Source organism: Crocodylus siamensis, chromosome 3 (genome assembly GCF_052110815.1).
Source record: "Crocodylus siamensis isolate JL-2025a chromosome 3, ASM5211081v1, whole genome shotgun sequence".
NCBI classification, from domain to species: Eukaryota; Metazoa; Chordata; order Crocodylia; family Crocodylidae; genus Crocodylus; species Crocodylus siamensis.
The window spans coordinates 13496180-13517382 of record NC_143397.1 but is presented as its reverse complement, the minus strand read 5'-3'; the positions used below and the strand labels follow the sequence as shown (position 1 = coordinate 13517382).

At 47.5% G+C, this 21203-nt stretch overlaps 1 protein-coding gene across 2 annotated transcripts in view; it reads left to right on the top strand.

Annotated features, from left to right (window-relative positions):
• The window catches only part of SMAD7 (SMAD family member 7), a 39661-nt gene that overhangs the window by 4543 nt on the left and 13915 nt on the right, over positions 1-21203 (top strand). Inside the window, exon 3 of one of the 2 annotated variants that reach the window (XM_090037769.1) lies at positions 4482-4553. In XM_090037769.1, coding sequence (XP_089893895.1) covers positions 4482-4553 — 72 coding nt within the window. Of the gene's footprint in view, positions 1-4478; positions 4554-21203 lie in introns of both variants that reach the window. The other variant, XM_090037768.1, reaches the window with a different exon arrangement.

The following is a 21203-nucleotide window of genomic DNA, read 5'->3' as shown; positions in this document are numbered from 1 at the left end:
AGTGATTAATGCTGCCAATCGGAAACACAAAAACAACTGGTTACTCACCAAAAAAGTTTTTTTTGTGCTTTTTTTAAAATCCATTTGGCAGTTGGATTCAGAATAGAGAAGTGCATGGGGCAGTGACAGGGACAAAAGACATCTATAAGTTTGCCATTGCAGGTGGTTTCACAACCTCTGGCAGGTTTTATTTTTGGTCTCCTTAATCAAGGCTGTTGTGGAGAGCAAGAGCACATGCACACGAAGCACTGTGCGTCGGGAGCGTTGCTATCTCTTGCTGCAGACAGAACCAGGCTGGGAGCGTGCTTTCTCGCGTTTTTCTAGGTTTCAAAGCATTATGCCAACCATTATTTGGTTAGAGGCTACTTGGGTGAAAAAAATATTAGCTTTCAGTGGAATGGGGTTCAAATTGGGCAGATTTTAAACACAGTCCTGCCCTTCCTGTTCTTCCACTTGCTTTTTTGTTGCACATCTTTGGGAAGAGATTGTGGCAGATGATCCAGCAGGCTGAGTGAGTGGAGGAGCCTTTCTACCATGATGATGAAAACCGCTTGGTCAGTTCAGCAATATTATCTACAGAGGCTGGTGTCTCTACTAGGAACCTCACACAGGATGTTGACATGAAATGCAGTGGTATTATTAACAGGAACATATCAGCCTTTATGGTTAAGTCATGCAAGAGCTGATGAAGAACTCGAGTTGGAGTAAGTGGCGTTGGTGCGTGAGCAAGGCTTGAAGGATGAAGCCCACAGCCTTTATAAATGGGAATGAAAGCCAATAAATAACTGTAGTTACAACAGCTTTCAGGATGGGTGAAGTGAGATTTAGCAGCGTTTCCTTGGACAGGGACACGCAACAAATCATTGGCAAAGCTGAGAGTAGACTCCCCAAAATTCGGACGTAACTGAAGTATATTTTGTGGTGACTTTACAGCTTTGGTAAAAGCAAAGGGCTGTTCCATCCTTATTCAAGAGCTTGAACCTGCTGCTCTTATTGTTCTCATTAATGTCAGTGATAGTCATCACCTCTGGAAGGACTGCGGATGTGGGCTCCAAGGGAATTGTGCTCTTGATATAATATGACCCCAACTCCTTGTGGATATGAACCTTCACAGAGTCTGGGGTGGGTGGGGGTCAGTACAATGAAGTCAGAAGTAGAGGGGCCGTTTAACTAGTAAGTCCATCGTTCTGTCCTGGGTATGACCATAAATTGCATCCAACTGGAGGGTCTGGTGGCAATGTGGTGGGGCTCCTATAAAATACCACAGTGTTGCATCCTCCAGAGTAAGGCAAGTATAGGGCTCCTCAAAACCCTAACCCCGCTGCCTTGAGGGTACTCCTTGGCTGGAGAAAGGTTGAGGGACATCACCCTGGCAGAAATGTGCCCACACTGAAGCGCTAGGCAGTCAGCAGCAGCTCTAATCTGTTGGTCTCTGGCAGCAGCAACAGCCATCCAGGCACTGAGTGTCTGGACTTGGTCTGACCTTTTGGGACTCTGTGGCCCAAGGAGGGGATGGTAGGTCTAGGGCAGACTCCACTTCGCCATACTCTTGCCTAGATGAAGGCCTTGGTGTGATGGTCGCATAGATCTCCTGCGCGTACACCATGATCCAGAGGATTGATGTTTGCCACGTGTGTCTTGCTGTTCCATATCGACGAGCTCTTTCTGTGTGATGGTGTAAATGGCCTGGGCAATCCTGCCTCCTTTTCAGTGGCTCCCGTTTCTGACTGTGCAGGGCCAGAAGGATGCTTGTGTTCCCGTGTAGGTCTCTGACTTCTTGAACGTGGCTGAGCCTGTGGTTTAGCTTCCAAGGGGTTCTGCTGGACTTCTGGTTTCCTTATTTCCAGGTGGCTGCACACTGGTTTTGCATCAGCCTGGTTAGCATCAGTCTGTACTGGCTGGGTCCGGCTGGACTTGTCTCCTCTGGAGGCAGTCACTGCCACCCATGGCCAGAGGAGGTGGAGGTCTAACAAGAGCAAGTGGAGGTGCTTTGACCCCAGTTCCTTCCAGGGATAAGTAGAAAGTAACCCTAGGAGCAGCTGGCCTCTGGGTTCAAACTCCAAGCCCTGAGTGACTGAGGATGTGGCGGAGGAGCTAGCCTGGGCGGGTGGCTAGTCCGCTGGGTTCTGTTTCCCAGGTAGATTTAAATATCCCCTGTTTGTCATCAGGATGCAGAAAACCTAACTCAGTGTAGCAGCATGCTGCGTGTCCTCAAGGGTTGCACATTTGAACGGGGGTTGAAAGTTTAGCAACTTGCAGAAAACATTCAGCACCTCACTGGGCTGGGCTCCTTATCTTTGCAGTTTCACTTTGCCTTGAAATGGCTCCTTTTGGGTGATAACTGACTTGAGGCATGAAGGGATACACATCTAGTCACTCTGGATGAACCTCTCAAGTCTTAGAGGGATCCAGTCTTAGGAAAAGATGCCAAAATACTCCATACCAGCCAGAGGGCAGGGATAAAGGGAAATGCATGGCTAAATTAGCCAAGTTTAACGTAAAGAACGTAGGTGGATCACACCAGTTACATAGGCTGTACCTGGGCATTGCACTTCTCCCAGTTCTGAAATGTGCTGTTCTTGGTCAGGTTTCTTTTTGTGTGTGTAATGAAACAGTAAAGGAAACTTAATGTTGGATATTGGGAAGGAATTGAAGTCCAGAGAGCGACCAAATGAAAGTATACTGGGTTGCACCATGATATCCTGATGCAGAGCCACAGTCAGGAAGGTCCAGGCTTTTGGGGCGGGGGTCTGGAGAAACACAGAGATGGTATTTGTATTTGAGTTTGCCTTGTAATAAGATTACTCTAACTCCAGAGTGGTCTTATGGTTAAGGGTATGTCTTTTTAAGTCACAAGAAGTTGACATATTGCTATAACTGTTTCTGGCTGTCTTGAGAGAGAGAACCTAAGTTACTTAAAAATGTCTGGTGTACTAACAGAGGACCTGGTTATATTTGACCCTAGAGCAAGATGACATGCAAGGGGCAAATTATGTCCTTTGATGTATGGCACAAGGCTTACGCTGACTTCCATGCAGGAGCATGATATGCAAGTAGGGGCAGATCAGAGCTCAACAGGGGGCATTGCTCTGTAGCACAATCCAACCTGCAGTTCAGGAAAGCACGGGCAGAGGGAAAGCAGTTAGCAAATTCATTTGAAGCAATCTTAAGGGAAAGGGACAAGATAATCTTCTATTTTAGATTGGAAAGTAGAAAGGGGTTAAAAAAAAAGAAGCAACTTTTCCTGGAACGTAGAAAACCCTACAGGGCATTTAGAAAGTGTATAGTATACAGTATTTCACAAGTAAGTCTATTTCCTGTCGCCCCTATTGTTTTCAGTTTGATTAAGTGTATCCTGTTAAACTGTATATTCCTGTTATGGGTTATACTTGACTCTGATAAAATGAGATTACACATACACATGTTTTTTCACTAGTTTTCAGAAGCGAGCGCTTGGCTGAGGGGGGGAAACATCTTGTAACAGAAAACTCAACCCTAGTAGCGGTGGCCCTGGCTGGCTCTGAGAGAAAACCATAGCTGAAAAGATACAATTTGGAATGTCCAAATTCGGTGACAAGAAGGGTCGTCTTGTCAGCATGCCAGGAACCTGTGCGTTGGGTGTACGCGGAGAGTGCTCGCCTGACTTTTTAAATGCACCGAGACCCCGATGTTTCTATGTTTACATTTCCCTTGACAGAAGATTAACAAAAGTGCAAGTTTACAAGCAATACTAGGTTGATCAGCGTGGAACTCATGCTACAGTTATGTAGAGGGGGAAGATAGTTTCAGTGTTTCAGACTTTGTCCCTCTCTGAACCAAAAAGTTGTGATCTGGTCAGAGGAATGGTTAATGAGACACTTTATTTTTTTCTTATTTTTCCTTGTAAAAATTCCCTGCAGTGGTGGATGGAGGGAATTCAGTCCAGTCAGCCAGTTAGAGTCCACTGATGTACACGTAAGACAATGGAAAGCAAAGTAAATTCCCATGAATGGCAGGCTCAGTGTTTGAGTAATTGAAATTGGCCAAAAAAAAAAAATGGGCCTCCAAAAATGTAAGCAAGAGAGCAAAGCCCTCATTAGCCCGTCGGTGACAGAAAGTGTTTTTATATTTTCCGGTTTAGTACTTCTACTTTGCTAATATAGTTCTGTGCTATGGTCAAGGTGTAAGACGGTGTTTCAGCTTTCTGGAGTTCAATCAGTTGCACAAGAATGGCAGACTTCAGCTAATTACCCAGTGACTGGGACAAAAAGATTCCAGCCAGTATATAATTTTTGCATGCCCTGACTGATGATTAAGTGGTAGTGTGGAGCCTACACAAGGGTGATGAGTTAGGGTGGAAGTATCACCATGAACTGGGCAGACAATTAGTAATAGTTTCCTGTTAAACCCTGTGGAATGTGTCTTCTGCTCTTGACCTTGTTTACAGCGTGTTAAGGAACTAATATCTCTCTATTTCTCACTCTTTCCCCCTGCTGCAGCAGATTGTCCAGACTCTGTGCCTTCCTCCACTGAAACAGGGGGAACTAATTGTCTAGCCCCTGGGGGGCTTTCAGGTAAGACGCATTTCATTACATTTGCTCTTGTATAATCAACTCATTCGGGTCCCTTTCCTCCTTGTTACACCTGAAGTGCCTTTTATTTCCCGACTCTGGGTGAAGTAAGAATGATGCTGAGGCTTTGTAAGATTTCCTGTCAATTAGGCTGGGATGTCAAAAGGAGAATTGCTGTCCCTGACGGTGAGAGTGGAGCACCTGATTCTCTTCAGTGTGGTTGGAGGCCCAAGTCTAAGTAATCCATCCACTGAAAGTCAGTGAGACAGACCTATCTTCCCGTGGAGTAGGTTTGGTGCCTGGGGATGGCTACATCAGTGGGGAGAAAGTTGAATGTTGTTGCTAATTCACTACAAGTAGATTAATTAAGCAGGCGAATTGCAACTGCACCCTCGGAGACAGGTGCATGTCAAACGCTCCTTGCCTTGATTCGGGTAGTAAGTACCCTTAAGCGCAGCTGATTCTGTCGGTAAGGCGAGCCGTGTCTGACCATGGGTCTCGAGTCCTTGTGGGTTTTTGTTATTTAATGCAGCTAGTGTCTGTTCACCTTTCTGGCTACAGTACAGTCAATAAGTAATAGCATTAGTAGACATAATGGCCTTGCTCAGGGACATCTTGGCTACTAAGTGTTCTCCATTCCCAACTCTTGGGGTCTTGTCTGAGAGAGGCAAACTAGCTATAGCAGGTGAGCAGTTAGGTGAGAACCGTTTAAGTGCACGTGCATTTTACATACTTGAGGTCTAAATTACATCTCCAGCTATATGGGACTGGTACAGAGAGATGTACTTGGGGGCCAGGAACTGTTTGGTGTGGACTTGGACCAGGAAAGAGCTGGGCATGATGGTGTGAAAGGTCCAGCTGGCAGGCGTGCGGGGTGTGCGGAGAGCAGCTGACTGCATCTGGTGTGCAGGTGCCTGAAAGGGAACTTACCTATCTGCTGTATGCCGCGTATAGGAGACATTATTGGCTTTATCTTTTTCTGGAGGGGCTGCGTCCTCACGGCTCTTCTCAGCTCCAGTGAGAGTGGGCGTTTCAGGGGGTGCAGTGCTTCCAGTCCCCTTTCCATTTCCCTGGTCCATCATGCTTTCAGGAGGCGTAGCTGGGCCCTGCCTACTAGTCTGTGTTGGGAGATGCTGCCCCTTGTCAGAGCGTCTCGCTGATTTACGATTTGTGGAACATTTTCTCCGTTTGCTGCCCTGTGACTGGCATTTTAGAAATCTGGAGGCTGCTGCTTTGCATGCGTCTTCCCCCTCCGCCCTCCTCCCCCCTTTCTCTCCAGGAATTGCATTTGGTGTGGATGTCTTTAAGTGAGCCTTGTTTGTTTTTCTTGCAGTGTAATATATACCCTGCCTGTTATTCGAGAGGGGAGCATATTGTTTGTTCAAAGGCCCTAATGAGAATTAATCAAATGAAGGAAGAGGGGGAGCTTGTGGTTGGTCCCCCCCCCCCCCCCCCCCCCCAATCTGGGGCTGTAAGTTTGGGGGCAGAAAGGGGGTGGCAGAGGGAGGCTGCAAAGGAGCACGAGGTAAAACAACACAATAAGGATGTTGTTAGATCGTGGTTTTTTTTGCCGTGAAATATGTGGGGTGGAGCAGGGGGGAGAGCCGAGTTCCCCAGGATACCACATGAAATAAGCAGAGGAAGTACTCGCTTTTAAAAGGGGGCTTTTTGAAAGGTTTGTGTTATTGATAACATCTCGTCTGTCTGGTCTGGTCCTGGGGGGAGGGAGGTGGGGGTTTGGGCTGCAGGAAATAACATGGCTTGCCTATGAATGCTTTCTTAAGGGGCTCACCGGGGTAGTTCGGTCTCGCAGCACATCAAGAACCGGTGGAGGTGGCCCAAACGAGACGGTTTTATTAATCTCCTGCCCAGCCCCCAGAAGACGGCACTGGTTCCTTTGGAGCATGGGTTGTTTTTTTTTTTTTTTTGTTGGGGGGGGGGGGGTTGTCTTGCTTATCAAAGGTTTTCCAAACCCCTTCAAACAGGGGGAACCATTTACGATCATTAACCACCCTTTTTCCTCCCCAATGTAATTGTAGCCATTTAGTTTAATGAGGAGCTGATAGGAGTGTTGACTCATGAAGGGATACGGTTAGCTACACAAGCCCTGAAACAAAGCTGAATGCCTCCACATGAAAGAGCATTTGTTTTGAATTTGGTCTGATTTACTGGCAGCTCCTCTCCGCGCGCACGGGAGTGCGGCTCTGCAAATCCCAACCGGAGAGACCCGGGCAAAGAAATGGGGTTTGCAGCAGTTCTCTGAAGCCGACTTTCTCTCTCTCTCTCTCTCTTCTCTTCTTTCTCTTTTTTTTACATCCTTCGGGTAGTACAACGAGGTATTGACTGGGGCTTTCATGAGCTGTTCAAGGGGGCACTTGGCGTCCTTGGGAAAAGCCCCGTCTCCTCTGAGTTCGAACAGACAGTGGTTCGCCAGTGCCAGGCAGAGTGCAGCCTCTCATAGGGCCAGCGAGTTGTATGGACTCTGGCTCAACGCTTTCGTACCACGGGGCTGCACGAGCCCCAGGTTGCCGGAGATCTGAAAGCTGCGCGGATGGCAAGTGCAGGGCAGCGCTGGGATCAGGTGGATCGTGGCTGTACCTGGAGTTCCCTTTAAAGAGCTACGTGCCGCCTTCCCTCGAGGAATCTCTTTGGCCACCAGCAGCCACCGCCAGGTGTCCGGCACTGCGTGCTGCTGTCTGGGCAGCGGGGCGACGGCGGCGTGTCCGCGGAGGCTGGCAGGGTTGGAGACGGTCCGGCAGAGTGCGATGGCCATGTATGGGGATTTGGGAAGCGGGCCAGGACGCTGGGCGTAACATTCCTAGTCCTACAGGAGAAGTGCGGTAGGGCCCGTAGGAGCAAAGACATTGCGATAGAAAAAGGGAAGCAGTGGCTTAAAACAAGAAGCAGCACACTACTATTCCTCCTCCAGGCTGGATCCTTTCTTTAAGAGCCTCAGGTTCAGCTACCAATATTATATTGCTCTTGATTGCTCTTGAGGGCAAGTTCACTGCTGAATGGCAGAGGTCCCGGGATAGCATCGAGAGGAGACCGGCGTGGAACGATGTGGGTAATATAGAGCGAGCTCCTGCAAGTGTTTCCCCCTCGAAATAACCAATCTGAGCCTGTCTTTCACTTGCTCTGTTTTCTGTTTTTCTTCCTGGCCTGGCCTGCACTGCAGTGAGCCAGCTTAATGAATGGGGCTCAGTTCAGGGTGGGAGGAAGGTCGGGAGCCTGGAGCCAGGGGCTTGATTCTTTTGGCAAGGGAAGAAGAAAAAAAAAGGGAGCTGAATGTGAAAACGTAATCCCGTGGGGGTCCTCACAAAGGAACTGGTTCCTCCTGAAATGCACAGAGGTGACCTTTAATTCACTGGAGCTGCCCTTTCATGTTGTCTGTGGCACTTTTAAAAGGAGTGAGACGAAGTGAAGTGCGGGTGGGAGGGCAAGGAAGTTTGGGCAAAGAGGAAGGGAGGGGAACCCTGACAGCACAGCCCTCCTGACCTGCCGGGACCTGGTTAACTTTCTTTTTTTAAAAAAAAAAAAAATCTTTCCAAAGGTTAAAATCTGAACAGAGGAGCCCATGAAGTCAACATGCGGCTTGGCTCAATTTTAATGCAGTATCAGTTAATCCTTTACTCCAGAGGGAAAACTTTTCAGTCCTCCCTCTTTCTTCTCTCTCTCCCACCTCCTTCCATAATCTCTGCCTTGCATTCATTTTGTTCCCTTTTTTTTTTCTGCCCCGCTCTCTTTTTTACTGCTCTCTCTCTGGCTTAGTTTAGTAGGACTTCACACTCAAGAAATCTGCCACCAAATCAACAGGTGTCCCTGCCCAGCTAGTAGGGCACTGTCGTCTTTTTTTGTTCATTTGGTTCTTGATCCCACTTTTACCCCACGTATTGGAGAGACAACCATTTTTAAACACGTTTTAATTTGACTGTTTCCTAGAAGATGAATCGATGAGGGTTGAGTCCAAGTGTCTCGCCCGTTAGCTGCAGTCCCATGCGGTATATGGGCAGCTCAGCCTCTGCTTCCCAGGAGGAGTCCTCCGAGACTCAGAGCTGCCTGGCAAGTTGGAAACAAGTTGAGCTGATTCAGATCCTGATCATCCTTACTTTTTATGACGGGGTTGTTAGCGGGATATCAGACCCATCACAGATTTCAGTCTCAATGAGGGGTGTCACTGGTGACAGACGCTCATTTTGGATTCGCTGCAAAGCCCATTGAAGTCCATAAGAGTCTTTTCATAGTTTTGTCCCGGGCCGTTATCGAGGCCTTTCTGGGTGCAAACTCAGCAGGTTGAGCTGCTCCGTTCTTCCAGGCTTCGCCAGACGTTCCTGAAATGTCTGAGCCACAGCAGCGTGTCGCGCCTACAAGCTCTAGCTCCCATGTCATTCAGGGTTAACACTTTGGATTTCTTTTGAAGACAGGGACTGCAAAGATAGGAAGCCACTTAAGAGTCTGAAGAGATGTCGGTGGTGCTTTCTGTCCCTGCTCCCTCTGCCTTTCCCTCCAAACAAACCTCAGCTTACTTAATGGAGCACTTTAATTCCAGTTTGATTCATCTTTACTACAAAAGCTCCGATGTGCAGCTGACTGACATTTCATTATGAAATAGCGGGCAGGCCTGGAATGTTTCACTATGTCTTTGATCCCTGCTGGTATCTGTGTCCACCCGGGGGAAGCACCTTTTTAAAAAAAAATAAATCTGGAACTATTCACAATAGAAGCACAGTTTTTTTGGGGGGGTTTTTTGGCTCGACTTACAGGTTCCCCCTCAGCCCCAATTCCCCCAGCAAATCGGACAGAAGCAGGAATCGGAAAGGTTGCTCCCAAGAAATCCTAACGATGTTTTCTCATTCCCCTCCCTCCAATACAGAGTTTATAACTGCCTGCAAAATGCCTGTATTTACAAATCGACATCCTATTATAATCTGGAATTGGGAAATCTTCCGGTGCAACTAGGGTTGTATATTTGTCTGTGGGATAAACAATAGATGATAACTTTTTTTTTTTTAAGTAGTCCTTTATACTTAGTTTACATGAGCACATGCCTTTTTTTATTACTGTTATTTTTTTGTATTATTATGTTCATGTTGTATCGCAAATTTTCTTTCTTAGCCCTGCAAAAGAACAGGTCATACGCAGCATTCGCTTGTATTCACGTGTGTTAAATAGCTTACCTAAAAATTCAGTCCCACCCTCGAAAGGACAAGGTTATCAGGGGTTAACACTGAGATGACAGCATTGAAGTCTTTGGAGCAAACCAGGCTGCCTGCCAGGCTAGGAGCCTTGCAGCTCCCTCGCACATCATCTGACCATGGCAGAGTGTAGCCAGGCCAGTGAAGTAGAGACTGGGACTTGGCAAGGACTCCCTGTAGCTTTTGGCCTCTGCTTCCCCATTCTAGCTCCTCCTTGTCTTAGACTTTCTTCCAGGAGCAGGGTGGGCTTTTTAAGGAGGAATCTCAAAAGGCAAAGGAGTGGGGACAGACCTGACTGGCAAAGGTTAGGGGAGAGAGAGAGAGAGAGAACGTGCGCGCGCGCGCGCGCGTGTGTGTGTGTGTGTGGTCAGTGTACTTGTGTTTTGAATACGTGTGTACAGCCCTGGTGTTTGGAACTGAACCAACTTCCAGCATGTATAGCATATAATGGAAAACATGGTTCTTTTCATAGGGTTATTTCAACCATCCTGTAGAGTATAATAACGATATCCCTCAAAGGTTTTAAGAGGATAGTTTTCTTGGAAAAAAAGAACAGAAACAACAGCTTGTAGGCAAGGATTCAATATTTAAATTCAATAGTTTTTGTAGTAATCGTGCCCAAACCCTATTCACTTCATCTCTATTAAAATCTACAGGATTGTTCCCAAGAAATCCTGCCTTGAAAACAATTGACAGCAAAGCACAAAAGAGAGGCTGCCACGAGGGGCTTTTTCTGGTGGATGGGGAAAAGCATTTCCTCTGTCAAAACTTCCCTTTGATGAGCAAAATCTACTTTAATTTCTGCAAAGCAGAAGAACACATTAGTATTATATGCCACAATGATTTCTAATACAACCAGCTTCCAACTGTAGCATTATTTTTGCAAGGCTATTGTATATTAGTCTTTTCACTGCTGCTAGCAAATAGGTTTCTAAGCTATTATTTTTTCTACAGCAACCTAACAATTTAGAGAAGAATAAATAGAAAAATTGATTTTAAAGTCAGTTTAGCCCCAGTAACATGCATGTGTTTATCTGCTTGTTTGCCTTGGTCTGATTCAGAATGGTATCTACCTGCCAACTAAAATGTACCCAGTGAAAGTGGCAGAAAAAAATGCAATCACTTGGGACATTTAAAATTAGAGAGGACAAAAATATTAGTAACTGTATCATAAGAAACAAGCCCATGTTGGCAGGGAGATGGGCTTAAATCTATGATTTCCATGAGCCTGTATCAGTTACAGTACAGGAACAAATAGCGTTTGCCATGTGCATTTGTCTGATAATGGGAGTAGGAAAAGGGGTTGAAACTGCTTCTGCAAGCGGAGGCTGAGACTGCAGCCAAAGGGAGATCTTAAATGCCTGCTGATGGTGGTAGATTCATGTGTCCCGTGTTGGGCTCTCAGCTTTCTTTTCATAGCTGCTTCCTCTTTCTCGGTAGTGTTGGTGGGATGGCTCATAGGGAACGAGGTGGGATTTAGGCCTGAGAAGAGAAGTCACAACCTACATTTTCAAAATTGGGCACTAGCTTTAGACCTCTTTTGCTTTCTGGATTTCCAGCTCAAGAAACCAGGGGCCAAGTTTTGCAGAAGCATGGACCACCAGCACCTCCCTCTTCATAGTTTCATAGTCGTTAGGGTCAGAAGGGACCTGCATAGACTATTGTGCCCGACCCCCTGCCCTGGGCAGGAAAGAGCGCTTGTAGCAAGCCCACCGTCTCGTGCCGGGCCGCCCCAAAGCAGAAGCGGCTGGAATTTGTGGATATTCCTGAATTGCGATGCAAGCATATTAGTCATGCGGGCTTTCTTCAAGAGTGGTCAGCAAAGGAAAATGTCCTGTGGTGACCGCTGCGCGGCAGACAGCCCCTGCTGACCTTACCACCCCTTCAGCCCGTGTCTCAGACTGCCCCGCTTGTGCCCACGCAGCGTGACCTGCTCCTGTCCGCCAGCCGCTTGACTATTAACTAAGGTTGTTGCAGGGTTATCAGCCCGTGCCTATCGGGTCCCATCTCCAAAGCCTCTAGGACTCCCGAGGACTCGGGAGAGACGCTGATAATGACCTCTCTCTCCCTTTGACCAAATGGGAGACGGGTCAGTCTTATCAGCTGTGTGACTGGGTGGTTTCAAAAGATGAACATGGCATTCCTGCTGGTGCCGGCTTGTAGTGACCTCTGCGTGAGCCGTGTAAAATAATACTGTAACAGGCCACGCGGAGGTCACTGCCAGCAGTACCATCTTTCTTGAGCAGGATTGAATGACCCACAGAGCAGCCTGGCTGCCTGCCTACTGTCACAAAGTAGCTTCCTTTACAGTTTATTTTGAGCTCCAAGATATTATTAACTGCTGATACACGGTCTCGACTTAGCCGTAACACACAAAGAAAGTAAAGTTCAAGCGTACGGCTTCACTTTTTACCTAAATTTGTTCCCCTCCTTGCAACCACCCTCCTCCCCTTTCCCCACACACCCTCCTTTGTGTAAGGGCCATTTGCCTTGGGCTTGTTTAACGTGAAACTGGGGAATAGGTGATATCGTGACTGCGAGCGAGGAACTGCGTAGTAGAAACAAGAACATGGCCTGATCCTGCCTGGTGCTGAGGTCAGTGGGAATGGAGGGCGCTGGATGCCTCAGGATTTCCGGCTCCTGGCTTTTGTTCGCCTTTATTTTTATTATTATTGTTGATGTTGCTTAAAGAAAAAACGAGTGTTAACGTCTTGGATGTATTCTTCGAACGTTGTTGGCTCCCGACCTCGAGCGATGGTGGAGTGACCTCATTGGCAGCTGCCAGGCTGTCTCCTGCAGGAGCACAACCGTCTGCAAGAAATCCTCTCCTTGGGTTCCTTGGCCGGGGATCTTCCGCGGTTGTCCAGGAGAGAACGGCTCTGCTGGCTTGGGATTCCCACTCCTTCGGTGTGGTACACCCTCGGGGACTGGTGGGATACGGGGGTGAAGCCCCTGAGCCCCTTCAGCAGCGCCGAGCCTGGGCAACCGTCTTCTGCACTTCTGGGGTGCAGCAGTCTCGGCTGGCCCTGGCAAACGGAGGACGCAACGGGACTGCAGCAGTTCGTTCAGTAGTAGCTTGTCTAGCTAATTTTGCTGGGATGGGAGAGTGGAAGGGATGGACAGAGAGCATCCCGCTCCCCCGACTCTGCTCCCTCGCCTCGGGCGGGCCCGGGCAGCACAAAGAAGGAGCAGAGGAGGGCAGGTCATGCGATCATGGAGGATGCAAGATTTCCTTTAGCTCGTCTCAGGCGGAGGGGATGTCTGGTGTCTGGAAGGACTCTTCCCCATGCCTGCCTAACGTGCTCCACAGGAAGGCTGGTTCCACTCGTGTTGGTGTTGACCCAATATTTTGTTCTTCTGAAGCCGGCAAGTGGAGTCTATTTGGAGAGCTTTCAGAGGAAAGGGCTCTGGGGGTGACACCTTTAAAATAATCCTTTTCTGCTGGATGGACAGTGAAGCTTGCACGGCGCTTTCATGAGAGCGGAGTTGTGCCCCTGAGTGTTTTTTGCTCAAAACATACTTGTGCACGCACGTAGTGCATTGTAGGTAAGGAGGTGGCGGGCATACGCGTGCCGGTCCTCTGCCAGGCAAAATGCCTGTTCCAGTGAGCGGCCCCAGGTCTAGGCTGGCAGGGGAATCTCATGTTCCCAGCGGTAGGGCGTCTCCCGAGGGAGCAAGCTGCAGAAGCACAAAGACCCTGGGGGCGGATTCCCGTTGGAGGGCAAGGCTGACGAAGGCGGGCATAGCTCGCACCACTGCGTGCCAGCTCTGGTTGCTCGAGCCCCACGGGTGTGCTGCCTGAAGGGCTGGACCAGCTCCATCGCTTAAAAAACATTTTTGGATCTGTGCGCGCACATGGGCACACGCAAACACGTGCACGCGTTGTATGATGCAATGCTTATTAACAGAGAACTATTTTCTTCATTTTTTTTTTGTGGGGGGGGTAGCCTTTTAAATACGTGATGATAACTTTCACCGTGTTAATTAACAGGAAACATTGGGACAAGACAGGAAATTACATCACTTCTTTATGAGAAAAGGGCTAAGTTAAAAAGAAAAGAAAACATAGCTATTAGTAAAAAGGAGGAAAGAGGGAGCAGGGGAAGGGGGGAAAAGAAAAGAGCCTTTTTCCTTCCCTTGATCCGAAGTTCTCATGAGGCCTGATTTTTCAGAGAGGGGCTGGTTGAGCACTTTTATTTTATTTGTATTATGTTGAAAAATATTTTACTAGCAGGGTCACCTTTGCTGGAGCGCTGCACTCAGCCTGTTTCTCAGCGCACTGAAGGATCTTTTCATGACTGCTCTCAGCTTCCTTCCCCAAACTGGGAGGCCAGGGAAGCTCTTGGCTTGGAGGCTAATTTTGGTTTGGCTGCTCAGCCCTCAAGATTGGTCCCCACCCAGTGTCATTATCTTGGTTTTAACTTGCAAAAAAACCTGAGAAGCTTTGTAAGAGTTTGCTCAGCCCTTCCTTACCCTTTTAACCTGGCTGTTCAAAAAGCAGTGTAGCTCCAGCTCCCCAAATGCCACCTCCTTAGTGCTTGTGCTTCATGTCCCCCTGCTGTTTTGGGTTTTTTTCAAATAACATTAAGTCATTAGCCTGTTTTCAGATGTTCCTTGGAAGTCCTTTCTGAGATCCAGTGCATTCATCGGGATGAAAAAAAAATACCTTTTAGAAGTGCCTTGGTAGATTTGATGTCAGTTGTTGTCTGACTATGAGTTGGGCCTTGCATTAAAATTGAACGTGAATTTATAGGTGATGGAGGGACCCCCTGCCCTGAGCAGGAAAGAGCAGGGGATGTTCCTATATTTATTAATATAGGAACACCTATGGGAGTATGAGGTGCTCCTATAGTAATAAATATAGGAACACCTATATTTAGGATGTGTTTCTGTATTTATTAATATAGGAACACCTCATTTGGGCCTAATGATATTTTGGCTTTGATCGTGCAGTGCCTTGGATTATTATCATCCAAAGCATCAGTGGAGGAACAGGTATGGTTAAGTGCTAAGTATAGTCTGTCAAAGAGTGTGGTAATAGGTTTCCTAGCTTGTTTTCTGCTTTAACTTGCTAATGCTCAAGGTACAAAGGATGGGATGTAGGCATGTGTGAAGAGTCATGATCGTAAGAGCCACCATCCCCATCCTGATCAGTCTTTCGGGCCCAGACCCTCTAAGGTACTGAAATGTCTGGACTCACTGGAGTCCCATTGGTATCAGGAATTGGATATCAAGATACCTTTGAGGACTTGAGCCTTGCTGCTTCTTCCTGATGCTCAGCATGCTCCCTGTCCCATGTAAAACTTTTTGTGGTGTACTTACACCAGTAAGACTTTGGCACCAGTGGTTTGCAGAACCAAGGCCTTCATATGTACATAGAGCAGATGGCATGGCCTGGTTGGGATTAGACATTGCTGAGAGCAAGACCGCTCTCGGCCTGATTTCACCACTTCCCCAGGGTTTGTATGCACCAGCAGGATTCGCTGGGAGGCTCAGCATCACTTCCCTGATTACATGTACACAAAACAGCCACCTAGCTGAGTAACCTTATCGTTATTCAGAGAGTGGCTATTACAGGAGACAGCACAGAGTTTATTCGTCTGCTGCTGTTGCGTTGTGTTTTCATAACGCGGTGAGAGCCTCCGGTTGTAATTGCCAGTGTGTGAAGCAGCAAGGGTGACTTGGCAAAATACACCGTGGCGCCAGAGCAGGGTGATGCAGGTAGGGTGAATGCAGGCTGGAGGAGTCTTGTAGGCGAGGCTTCCTACTCTTTTTTTCTCTTTTTGATCTGCTGTTACAATTTCAAAATGCCACCTTCAACTTCATTTCGCAAGCTGTCTGCCCTCTTGGTTGAGGCAGTGTGTGTGCACATGTAAAAATAGTCCCTTGTGCCTGTAGTCATTCTCATTAGGTCTCCTGTACAAAGTGGCATATCCAGCATTGTGCTAGATCATGGTAAATGATTTAATCAGGCATGTCCTGAGAAACCTTTATGTCTGTGTTGTGAGCTGATGACTTGCAGGCCCCCAGAACGCTTGCACTGATCTTTTGAGTTTTTGCTAATTTGTCTAAGTAGGAAGAAAGCAAATTTTTGTTTTAGAGCAATAATTCACAACTGCTCAAGTGGTTGACGGTTTAAAATATGTTTACACATATATGCATAGGTGGTGCCTATAAGAAGTTAGCCCAAGATTGTGAATGGTTGTTTTCTTTTTGCAAAATAGCGCCAGGAGAGCGCTTTTAAAGTTAGTTAGGTAAGACATTTAATTAACTAACTTCTAAGGTTAGATAAGTTAAGTAGAGCATCACCTTTTTAGAGGTGAGCACTATGCCAGCCTCCCATGGGTGCATGTGACTTGCATGTCCTGCTTTTTAAGACAGACTTCCCATCTCTGGGGATCTGATCAGCCCTTTCTAGTTTTTAAGATCATGCAAACACACATGCTGGTCTCCCCAGTTTTGTACTCAGGTGTCCATTAGCTTCTGAAGCAATCTTGCTCATACCTGGCAAATGTCATTGCTGGAGAGGTGGTGAATGTTTAACCATCCTTCACTTTATAAAGGCAAAGTTGGCTTCCCTTGGCTGCACAGCGAATGGCCTGTGTGCTGATAGGGATGCCCTCCGTGTATCGATACTACAAATTACAAAGCATTACTGCTGAGGGTGGAAGCTCCCAGTCTTTCTGAGGTAGAGACTCTAAAGGCAAAGTTAGTAGGCAAATTTGGGGGGTTACCTTTTTTTCTCTTTGGACTTTGACATGTGACTGGGTTTGCAGAACAGGGGGGTGCAGCGTTAATCTGCCTCTTGCAGGAGCAGTGGGAGGATTGTATTTAGGCCAGCACTTAACTGGCGTTGAAGACCTCCCCCACCATGAAAGAAAGGAACCCCACCCAAGCAGAAAGAGTTTGCCCTACTGATAGGAGAGTTCAGTGCTGCTGGCTGATTAATGTCCTGTTTGACAGGGGTGTTTCAGTTCTGCAGCACCAGTCTGGACAGAGTAAATAAATAATCATAAAAAAAATAAAATAAAAAATCATACTTTGAGCAGCAATGCAGGAATCACAGGGCAGAAGTTTTATTTGGAAAACTAGCCGGGAGTCTTGATGTTGCATCACCAGGTTTGAACTGATGAATTAATTTTCTTTGGAAGCCGGGCAGAGACTTTCTAGCTTGTTACCAGGAACAAACGCATAAATCTTAGCGCAAAGCAGCCGTTACTGTTCCTAGGCTTTATCACAGGCTTGCAGAGCTGTATGGACAAGGCATCTCTGGTGTCAGTGGCTCAGTCCGAGATCCCTTACCCGACTCCGCTTGCACCCACCCAACACATCTTATCACCGCCAAAGCTGGGGGGGAGTTACTTGCCCAAATAAAATGTACAGCTATAGCAACGAGAAGACCCCGATGACATCTCTTGGGGATTAGGCCCCGAGAGACCGTTTTTAATAGTCTAACCTTGGCTAGCAATGCTTTTTTGTTGGGACAAGGGAGGGGATGGGTACAGAGAATATGGGAGGAGGTGGGAAGGAAGCCCCAGGAAAATGTGCAGTGCCAGGCTGTAGAAATGCCTTGGAAGATGGTTTGTGTCTAATTGTCTCTCTGGCACGGAGGGGATTTAGCATAAGGGAGCTTGGTGACTTGTGATAGCGGGAGTGCTGGTCTCCTCCCCCTTCTCTGCCTTTCTTTTTGTCACAGACAGACAGATAAATGCTGAGGTGGGTTTGAAGACACAAATACCAGTCCGTGGTTTTGCTGCTGGGGGGGGGGAGAGGAAGGGAAGTAGAAAGTAAAGCCGGCACCTTGTAGCGCCTGTCAGCTGCCGCATCGGTGAGGCGCACGGGGGAGCAAGCATCAGTCTCGTGTGCCAGACCGCGGCGCTCGGTTCGGCGCCCCCCACCAAAGCTGCCGGGCGGCCCGGTGATAATCCAGCTGTCCTCTGACCCACTCGCACCGTGCTTCGAAGGTGCAGTCACCTAAATGCGTCCCTGCAACCGAACTAAAACCGTGGACTGCCCCGGGGCTTAACCCAGTTACAGGGCAGCGAGCGGGGCTCGTCTAGACTGCCGCTCTTAATTGTGCTGTAACTAGGTCAGGGACAGCCATGGCGAAACTGGGTGCCCTCCCTCGGTTAGACATGGGAGGCTGAGCGGGTCCTGGGCGCAGAGGCTGCCAGCCAGGAACTTAATGCTAATCCAAGCGCTGCCACTGTCTCAGTCTGCGGCCTAGGGCAAATTGCTTAATCCCCCGTCAGCTTTTGTGCCTGTCTACAAAATGGGGGTGCCAGCACGTACCTCCTTTGCAGGAATGGTGGGAAGATTAATTAGCTAGTGAATGTAATATGCTGTTTAATTGCTCAATATGAGTAATTCAGAGTAAACGGTGAGGCAGAGCGGGAGTGTTGCAGGGGACAGGGGACAGATAAGCAGCTCCTAGTTTGTGAGCCCAGCCCAAATATTTTTAAATGTCCCTTGCTAAAGCATTTGGTTAATCGCCTTTATTCTTAACAGGGGGTGACTGGTGTTGCATTGGAGGGGTGGCGGGAGAGACCACCCGAAAGCAAGGGGTTTTGCGTTTGTGGGGTTTTTTGCAGGCCCGGCCCTGCGTGTGTGCAAGCAAGAGAGAGAGAGAAGCAAGCATGAGAGCTTTGCTGCATGTGTTTAGGAATAGAAGTGATTAGATTATGAAGGCAGACAGAAGTAATGATTAACTTTTTCAGTCTGCATGCTGTCTGGCGCTTGGTGTTGTTTTTCCCCCTAAGTAGGCCCTGGCCCTGAGTCGACAGGGTATTAGGTTGTAAAGAAAGACAGAAGGAATGAAAGCGAGGGGAGGGGAAGGGAGGGGAGGAGGAGGGGGGTGCTTTTTCCATCAGATCCGGGAATGGAATTTATTGGCTGGAATGCAGTAAGTGTTCAAAATGCCATCCCATCTAAACAGTTTTCATAATTGTTATGGAACGGGGCTGGGGGGCGAGGGGGGAATGAAAAGAGCATTTGTTCCCCACTGTATTTTTCCATGTTTTATACCAGTATAAGAAACATTTCCCTACCCTCTAGGAAAACAGTGTTTAATCGAGGGTGGTTTCTCTCCCCACCCCCCCCTTTTTTTTTTTTTTTGGTAGATGTCTGTTTTTGGTCTTGTAATAACTTTGGGGAGAACTGTAGGTCAGTGTGCTGCTGGGAGAGGATTTTTTTTCGATATTAAAATTAGGCGTGCAGCTACAGGGGATGTGTGCGCGCGTGAAATGCACTCAGGAAAAAATTGTAATACACATCTGAGTATTAGGTATCAATTTGGAAATACTAGACTGCTATGCATTGATTTTTATGGCGGCCTTTACAAGCCTTTTAACATGGAACGTACATAGCTACATATTGTCAAGAGAAAGGAGAGAAAGTTCAGAGCCACAACTTTCCCCCGCCTTTCTTTAGGGGACTAAGCGCAGATCGGACTTCCAAGTACCAACCTGCAAAATGAACAAAGAGCGCAGGTGACCAGGCTGCAGCAGCACGACGTTGCTTTTTGGCTAGATTTGGATTGTTGGATTTTTTGGTTGGAATTTTTCCTTTGGGATCCCCCCCCCCCACATTTCTATTTCTTTTTTTACTGAAAAAGCTTTGTCTTCATCCCACAAAAGCCCTAGCCCAGTAACTATAATCTGGAAATCCTTGGACATAAAGTTTGCTTATGTTGGTTGTATGCCAGACAAGCTCCTTTGGCTCTGATTTACCCTGGTGTGACTGAAAGGGAGACTCAGACCCATTGATATCAATGGGAATCTGAGAAGAAGTAATTATACATTATACATGTGGACATATATTTTGGCAAAATCAGCTGCAGGTGTGGCTCTCTGTGTTGTGTGGTACTAAGTCATGTGTGTGCCTGCTCCCATGCTCTTAAGAGCTCAGGTTCAAATACGGGTTGGGATTAGGTTGAAGATGGACGTGTCCCAGGGGACATGGGCTCCTCATGCAAATGAGGCACTAAGCTACATGCCTCCCTCCTTGGGTCTTTCTGTGCTGATACTAGATATGAGTCGTTTGGCGGTCACACAGCCGCGCGCTCATTAATGCTGGCTCGGGTTCCCTGTGTTTTCAGGGGAAACCACTGAAATCTTGCTGATTCTCATTAAAATGAAACAACATCAGGTTGTACTAATAGCAAGACAAACTGAAAAGCCCAGGGCAGGGGCAAGAAGGTGGGACTGACAGTTTCCGGCCAAGCAAAGCTAGGGTGAGCTGGGCTCTTTTTGGAAAAGAAGATTATTGTTCTCTCGGAATAAAACCACATGTCCAAAATGGATTTGGAGGATTAACAGGAAATTACCTGGAAAGCTACCACACTAGCACAGTGTAGTGCGGAGCAGTGCAGGAGGAGAAGGACAGGGCGAGGGGGAGAAACACAAGGGGCGAGCGGGTGGGAAGCTGAGAGATCTCCGGAGAGGAAACACGAGCAAGGGAGACGGCGCAGGAGAAAAGAGGCTGTGTCTACCTGATTGGGGCAGCTGCAGCCTTTAACAACTCTGGCCAGGCATCCGGTGCATGTGCGCATGCATCTGGTCTGTGCGTGTAAATGGGAGTGCATAGATGTAAATGAGCAACCAGGCTTGAAACTGGTAAGCTGGTCGCTACACAACGACAGGGATCAGATCGTTTGGAGCAAAAATACTTTTTGGAAGGCAGAATGGCATTGGAAAAAAGTGAAGGTGTGTGTCATTTCTGATGCCTCTTTGACAGGGCATGAAATAAAGACACTTGCTGCAACTAGAACAGCTTTGGCTTCGTGGGTTTTCCCTTCAGACAGCGTAGAACAATTGCTAGCAGGACTTTGCAGCGGGCGCTTCTACTCCCAGCTCTTGTTGCTGGTCTGCTTTGCCAGCCAGCAGTGTGATGGGCACAAGAGTTTGCACGCGGCAGTGCCCAGGTGTGTAATGGGGGGGAAGCCTCTCTTCAGGTGTCTGAGAACCTATCGCTTGTTTTTTTTAATCTTTGAAAATTTATCTCCACCTCCCCCTCCCATCACCAAACATGTATAATAAGTTAGCCCGAGACTGTGAATGGTTGTTTTCTTTTGGCAAAATATTGCTAGGAGTGCTTCTAAAGTTTGCAAAATATTGCTAGGAGGGTTCACTTCTGGTGGGAGCCAGGTTCCTACCTACGACCTTCATTCTGGAGTTAAAAAGCAAAATACTGGTGGGGGGAGGGAAGTTTCCTGCACCTTTGGGGAATGGAAAAGGAGACAAATAGGGGTGAAGGGGGAAGAGTTCTTAAAATTAAAACTTCAAAAATAATTAGCCTGGCTGTATACTAAACAACAGCAAAGAGGCCCATTTACTGTAAATATTATGAATGGATTTGGCTGACTTTTGCTTCTCCACCCTTCCTCTAAGGCTTTTCTCTGAGCTAAGTTGAAATTCAGACAGCACAGTACTCTGTAATTTGCATGGCTGATGAGGCCCAA